Source organism: Ictalurus furcatus, chromosome 28 (genome assembly GCF_023375685.1).
Source record: "Ictalurus furcatus strain D&B chromosome 28, Billie_1.0, whole genome shotgun sequence".
In the NCBI taxonomy this organism is placed as follows: domain Eukaryota; kingdom Metazoa; phylum Chordata; class Actinopteri; order Siluriformes; family Ictaluridae; genus Ictalurus; species Ictalurus furcatus.
Genome location: NC_071282.1, coordinates 2,163,859 through 2,170,410, shown reverse-complemented (window position 1 = coordinate 2,170,410; position 6,552 = coordinate 2,163,859). Strand labels below are relative to the sequence as shown.

Below are 6,552 nucleotides of genomic sequence, written 5' to 3'. Positions count from 1 at the left end.
TCACCTTACGTGAACTAATGTCCCACTGGTGCAGTGTCACCGGCTCCCCCATGGCTGAGCGAGAACCTCCAGCGTGCTGCTGGGAGGCCAGATGAGTTTGTTTTAATAACGCCTGTTTGTCTCCATGGCCGTGTTAGTCCGAAGGTTCTCCTGCGTGCACAACCAGCCGGTGATTGTGTAACGTCTATCGACGAGGCAGTGAGGGTGGGGGGGAGTTCTGTGGGATAAATAGCACCACTGGATGTATCTGGACTTGAGGAAAATCAGACGAATAGCAAAGATGCGCACCATCGAGCTGTTCTGCGTGGCTTTCTTGTGCCTCAGCCCGATGGCCTGGGTCTCCTCCAGCCGCGAGCCGTGCCGTAAGTTCTGCTCCCTTGTCGTTTGTTTATTTTACATTCATTCAGTCATTGATCCGACAACGCCGTAACGTCACTGATGTTCATGTTTTCTGATTTCGTTCCCAGGATCACCAGCGAAGACCAAAGGCTTGCTCAGTGTGGTACGTACACACTTTCAACACAACTCACTTTTCAATCACTTCAATTCGTGGCTCTCTGAATGAATTCCAGGGATTTCGCGGATGTTTTAACACATTAAATACAACTCTAAACCTATTAAACGTAGAATGTGTCATTCTTTAATAAATACTTCCAGGCAGATGCGACGAATAAAACACTTCAGGACGCTCCGTTGTATTATTTATTCATTTTTTTCTTCTTAATTAAGTTATGGTTAGAATCGTCTGGTCGTTTGAACCGAAAGCTTTTCATCTAAAGCTGAAGGAATGCCAGCTTGAACTTGCAGGAAAAGTTCTTCTCTTGAGTGTTTACGTTTAGCTGTTTTGAATTCTGTAGGTGTGGAAAAAAAAAAGGAAATTGATAATTAAAAAAAAAAAAAAAAGATGTAATGACTCACATGCATGCATATCCTCATAAATGTTTATCTTTATATCTATCTATCTATCTATCTATCTATCTATCTATATATATATACACACACACACACACACACACACACACACACACAGACTTCTGCCAAGGACGATACGACGGTTTGGGGGGATTTCAAGTACGATGCCGCTAAGAAGTACCTTCGCTTTGTGGAGGACAGCAAATCGAACAGAACCTCGCACCTGGACGTGCTCGTACACTTCGAGCAGGTAATGCTTCACTTTCACACATGACATCACTATGTCTTTATTTCCTCCTCAGCATGTCCACGTCCACTACACACCCTGCCGAGCCAACTGTATACGCTATTATTTGTTGCATTTCCATTTTTTTTGCCCATTTCATTTGTCTTTCTTTCTGCTTCACTATACATTAGTGTACATTTATAAACAGTGCTACTTAAATAAAGTTATTATTATTATTATTATTATTATTATTATTATTATTATTATTATTATAGCCTTCTAGATTTAACTCCACGGGCCTTTATCTCGAATGCAGGATGTGATATACGAATTTGACAGCAAGAACGACAGCTGTAAGAAGCAGTCCCTGCCGTCACACAGTCACCCGTTGGAGGTGCCGGCCGACGCCACACACCAGGACGAGCTGTACCTGGGGAGCCTCGATAAGTCTGAGCAGGGCCTCAGGGTGCGCATATGGTCCGGCAACATATCTGACCACCTCGACACGCATCACTCACAGGGTCAGTATACACAGGGTCCGAGGGACCGTTTCCACCGTTTCCACCGTTGTTCATACAATTACAGTAATGTCATGTCTATGTTTCCAATTCGATTTGAGCCTGAGTTCACATTCAGAACTCACTAGCTGTTTCACGGATAATACTAATAATAATAATAATAATAATAATAATAATAATAAGATGATGGTGATGATGATGAAATGGCTTTGATCAGCAGCCCACTACTCGATTATTACCACTTCCTGCGGGTGCGTCCCTGTTTCCTGCATCTACCACAGCGAGAAGTATGACCTCATCTTCAAGTGAGTCAGCTTTGCTTTCTGCATGCATTGCATCCAATCAATATGACAAATGGGTATCAAAACGTGCTTCCAGATATACAGTGCTGCTGTGTGCGGTTTTAAAAAGCCAGTGTGACGCTTAACATTCGCTTCAGATAACTTTACGCACATGTAAAAATCTCCCCAATACTGGTTTTCCATTTACAGTACTGGACCTTTAAATAAATAAATAAATGCACTGGTTATTTATCAGAGGTCTGGAAAATTAGGGCTACTTATGTGGCTGATCTCTGGGTACCGTCCCTTACACTCAGGGGAATTTGAGCAAGTGGTGCAGTATTTTTTTTTCTTTTTACCATTCCTAGGATTTGGCTTTTCTACATTAACTCTGATGATGTCATTCCTGGGATTTTCTGATGGCCCACAGCCCCAGTGGCTCTCTTGTAATCTCTTAAAAGTCCCTTTAAGATGCATTTCTCCATCCCCCTGTATTCTGTCTTATTATACATACTCGTTTGAGTACGTTTCCATAGTAACGGCACCTTCACAGGGACGTGTACTCTATGTGTAACTGTCGAAATAGCAAGGTTTTCAGTAATGAATGATTGTTTTTAGACATTACATTAATTAAGTAGCCATAAACGGTAAAACGTTTGGCATCGTTTGCAATCCCTGGCAGATTGCTGTGGTGTAAGAAGAATAAAAGACAGGAGGACATGCTGTTATGGGAGAATAATCAGCTGTGCTTTGTGTCCAGCTGCATCGCACCACCCCATTATTGATTATTTTCCTATAACAGCATGCCTCTGAGTGTTTTACGCCTTACATAACAGCGTGCCTGCTTTGCGATTTTGTTCTCGTTCTCTTTTGTCTTGGTCTCAATGTGTAAAGATCTTGTTGTAGAGTACAACACCGGCGTTTCTCATGTCCTATTGTTATAATGTGAACCTAAAAATCTCTAATACAATCTATATTCTATCTAAATATTTATATGCGTTAGTGAAATACAACAATAGGTATAAATAAAGCTACAGGTGAAATATAGTTATAGGCGAAATATAGTTATAATATAGTTATAGGTATAATATCACTATAGGAATAAATATATAAATATAGGTATAAGTGAAATATAGCTGTAGAAATGCCTGTGTGACATTACTGTAAGAGTCAGGGCTGATTATCCAATTTTAAACCTTATTAAAATGATTCTCTGTTTGTTCCTCCTCAGATTCTTCAACGTAGAGATTGACTTTGACGAGATACAAGCGTTTAAACTTCCTGATTACTGTGACGGTGTGGCTTTAGAGGAGGCGTCTGATGACCACAGCTTCTTTGACCTGTTCCACGACTGAATCGTTAAAAAGCATACGAATCAATCGAACACACGGGATCACGGCATAACATGAATTTAAAAAAAAAAAAAAAAAAAAAAAAAACTACTTCAAAAAACCGTATCCACTTTTTCTCTTTCTTCTGCGCAAATCTGACACTCTCTTGTATGATCGCCATCTCTGTTCTGAGTAACAGTATTGTTTTGTCCTTTTTGTGACTGTCCCTTTGTTTCTCATGAAGTCAATAAATGCCGAGTAATTCAAACCGAAAAGAAACCTGATGACTCTTTTAAATCATCATCATCAAATGGGTCCTTAAAGAAACGAACAATTTCACACTTAGATTCATACTTATTTCAAATGTACGGCACATGTAGTGTCAGACTGAAGCTAGCAAGCTAGCAGACAATGTCTTGCATAAGTATTCCTCCACCTCGCCTCTTTAACTTGTCCACATTTTGTAGGGTTATAACCTGGAACTCATAATTCAGTTAAACACATTATTTTAAAATGAAAATTTCTCTAAGGGGTACTAGAGGAGGTCAATCAGCCAACATCAGTGACTGGGTAAAGAGGGGATTAGTCAAAGAAGCAACCAATAGCAGCTGAGTGTAATGCTCAAAAGGATGCTACCGCCATCGTGCTTCACTCTGAGGATCGTATTCTTGGAAATCGTCCGTCAGCCAAATAAACTGACCAGCGGTGGTCCTGTAGTGGCTGAAATGGTAAAAATAAAGGTGTACAGAGATTTTTAAAAAACTGGGTCAGTCCAAAATACAAGAAACCTTAAAACTGAAACAAAAAGGTAGAGAGTCTCAGTACCTCACAATGTGTCTTAGGCTGGTGTATTTGACATGGCGACGATGAATTCGTCCAAATGTGACGTTTCTCTGGACAAACAAGTCCGATGCATGAACACAACTTGCAGGACTTAAAGGATCTGCTGCCAATGTCTTGGTGCCAGAAACCACAGCACACCTTCAGAGGTCTTGTGGAGTCCACGCCTCGACGGGTCAGAGCTGTTATTAGTTATTAGGAACACCTGTACATTCATGCAGTTGTCTAATCAGCCAATCATGTGGCAGCATCACAGTCCAAAAAAAAAAAATCATGCAGATACAGGTGAAGAGCATCAGTTAATGTTCAAACATCAGAGTAAAGAAAAAGTGTGAGCTCTGTGACGTGATCGGAGCGTGTTGGTACCAATAATACTGGAACCATGTAAAATCAGTCTTTCAGTCAATCATTCACTCTTTCTTTCTTACTCAGAGGTGCTAATAATTTTGGAACCATGTAAAAATCAGTCACTTTCTTTTGATGTAATAAGCATTTATGGACCTGTTATAGTTCCACTGTACCCCAGAATGTTCATGCCCCAGTGCTCCACTTGCTCCATGCTCGTGTCTGATGCCAAGGGTGCAACCATGGTATGGACATTAGGGGGGTCCATATTCTACATGCTGGTTATACATATTGAGTACACTTCATTAACCACTTCCACCCCGACACTTGCGTTCATTCCACCGGCGGAATGGAAAACGACTTATCGGACATTTTCAATTAGTATAAAACCAATGAGTTATTTTATCGCTTGGAGGAATTTTATCCCGTTCCTCAGTACAGAACAGCTTCCACTCTGCGATGTTGGTGGGTTTCCTCCCATGAACTGCTTGCTTCAGGTTCTTCCACAACATTTCTGTTGGATTAAGGTCAGGACTTTGACTTGGACATTCCAAAACATCAATTTTATTCTTCTTTAACCGTTTTTTGGTAGAACGACTCGTGTGTTTAGGCTCGTTGTCTTGCTGGATGACCCACTTTCTCTTCAGACTCAGTGCACAAACAGATATCCTGACATTTTCCTGTAGAATTTGCTAGTATAAATCAGAATTTATTGTTCCATCAATTATGGCAAGCCGTTCTGGCCCATATGCAGCAAAACAGGCGCAAACCTTTATAACACCATCACCACCATGTTTCACAGGTGGGATAAGGTTCTTATGCTGGAATGCAGTGTTTTCCTTTCCCCAAACAAACAAAAATTTCTGTTTTGGTCTCATCAGTCCACAAAACATTTTTCCAACAGCCTTCTGGCTTGTCCACGTGATCTCTAGCAAATGCAGCAATGTTCCTTATTGAAAGCAGTAACTTTCTCCTTGCAACCCTGCCATGCACACCACTGTTGTTCAGTGTTCTCCTGATGGTGGACTCATGAAGGGGCGGAGCTTGCAGATGAGAGAGTTCAGGGCTTTCTCTCAGGTGTCTCAGCAAAACCAACAGGTGTGGCAGTGAAATATAGGAGAACTGTAGAGATGTTTGCTTGTTGCCTATGTTTAAATGCTTACTGTTATGAGGTCAATACCGAATATGAGCCGCTCTGAAATGCGGACAGACTTCAGACAAAAGCAGCAGATATGTTTATATGTGGAACAGAAAATGTAAGACAGGTAAAAGTACATGTTCATCATCAACCTGTTAAACTAATCCACCACAATACACTGTGGAATTTTGCTTTAAAAAGAAGTATTTCTAAAGTTTTTCTAACGTGCACAAACTACTTTGTAATAAATAATTATACCAAATATTTTTGTGGGAATGACAGAAAATATTTTTTAAAAAGGAAGAAAACTCTGAGAAAGATACAGGTGCATCAAGGAGGCATCAGACAACTTAATGACTGAACAACTGAACTGGAGAGAAAGATAAAAGAAGTGAAGCACAGAGAAAAGAGAACTTGAGAGTGAGCTGAAACTAGAGGTACAGTGAAGGACAGAGATGGAAGAAAATGTGAAGGAACTAAAACAAATAGGGAGAGAGATGGATGAACAGTTCAGCTGTCTGATGGACAGAGAGCTAGAGACTCTTAAACAGAAACTTTCAGAGCTCACAGAGACTCTGTCTGAGGAAGTTTATGAGAAACCTGCGAAAAGTAGTTCAGAGAGAGCAGCTCCAACAGAAGAGGCACCAAAGGGAAGGTCTCAGATTTTAAAATGTTTGTTTCACAAGATAACAGACATTATAAAGCCACAGAGACTCACCCATTCAAAAATGACCAAGAGGCAGAAAAAAACTCCCTGAGCGGAGATTAGTCTTGTATTCCACCGAGGTGGAAGGATGGCTGAGAAAGCCCATGTTGACTTTCCTGTGTTGGAAAACTTAGTACAAAATGTTGACACTGAAGACTCCTTCCGTTATAGTTAAATGAAGCTCTCCGTAAATAAAACTTCACCAATTTTTGGTTAAATAATAGCATAGCATGTTTTTTTAAACGAGTTCTTTAT

The 6,552-nt window shown here is 40.5% G+C and overlaps 1 protein-coding gene across 2 annotated transcripts; it reads left to right on the top strand.

Annotated features, from left to right (window-relative positions):
- The first annotated feature begins 265 nt into the window (after nucleotides 1–265).
- On the top strand, nucleotides 266–3,547 carry epd (ependymin). 2 transcript variants are annotated; one of them, XM_053617541.1, is made up of 6 exons: nucleotides 266–362; nucleotides 468–502; nucleotides 1,031–1,162; nucleotides 1,455–1,659; nucleotides 1,877–1,961; nucleotides 3,169–3,547. In XM_053617541.1, exons 1-6 carry the CDS (start codon nucleotides 281–283, stop codon nucleotides 3,290–3,292), a joined length of 663 nt encoding a protein of 220 aa, XP_053473516.1. In that variant the 5' UTR covers nucleotides 266–280; the 3' UTR covers nucleotides 3,293–3,547. The 2 variants fall into 2 exon arrangements, with proteins under 2 accessions (XP_053473516.1, XP_053473515.1); XM_053617540.1 differs by having other exon boundaries at nucleotides 1,874–1,961.
- Nucleotides 3,548–6,552: the final 3,005 nt, after the last annotated feature.

Coding starts and splice junctions, on each gene's coding strand:
- epd (XM_053617540.1), top strand. CDS start 281: ATGCGCACCATCGAGCTGTTCTGCGTGGCTTTCTTGTGCCTCAGCCCG. Junction 363..467: donor CTCCAGCCGCGAGCCGTGCC/GTAAGTTCTGCT, acceptor TTTCGTTCCCAG/GATCACCAGCGAAGACCAAA. Junction 1,962..3,168: donor AAGTATGACCTCATCTTCAA/GTGAGTCAGCTT, acceptor GTTCCTCCTCAG/ATTCTTCAACGTAGAGATTG.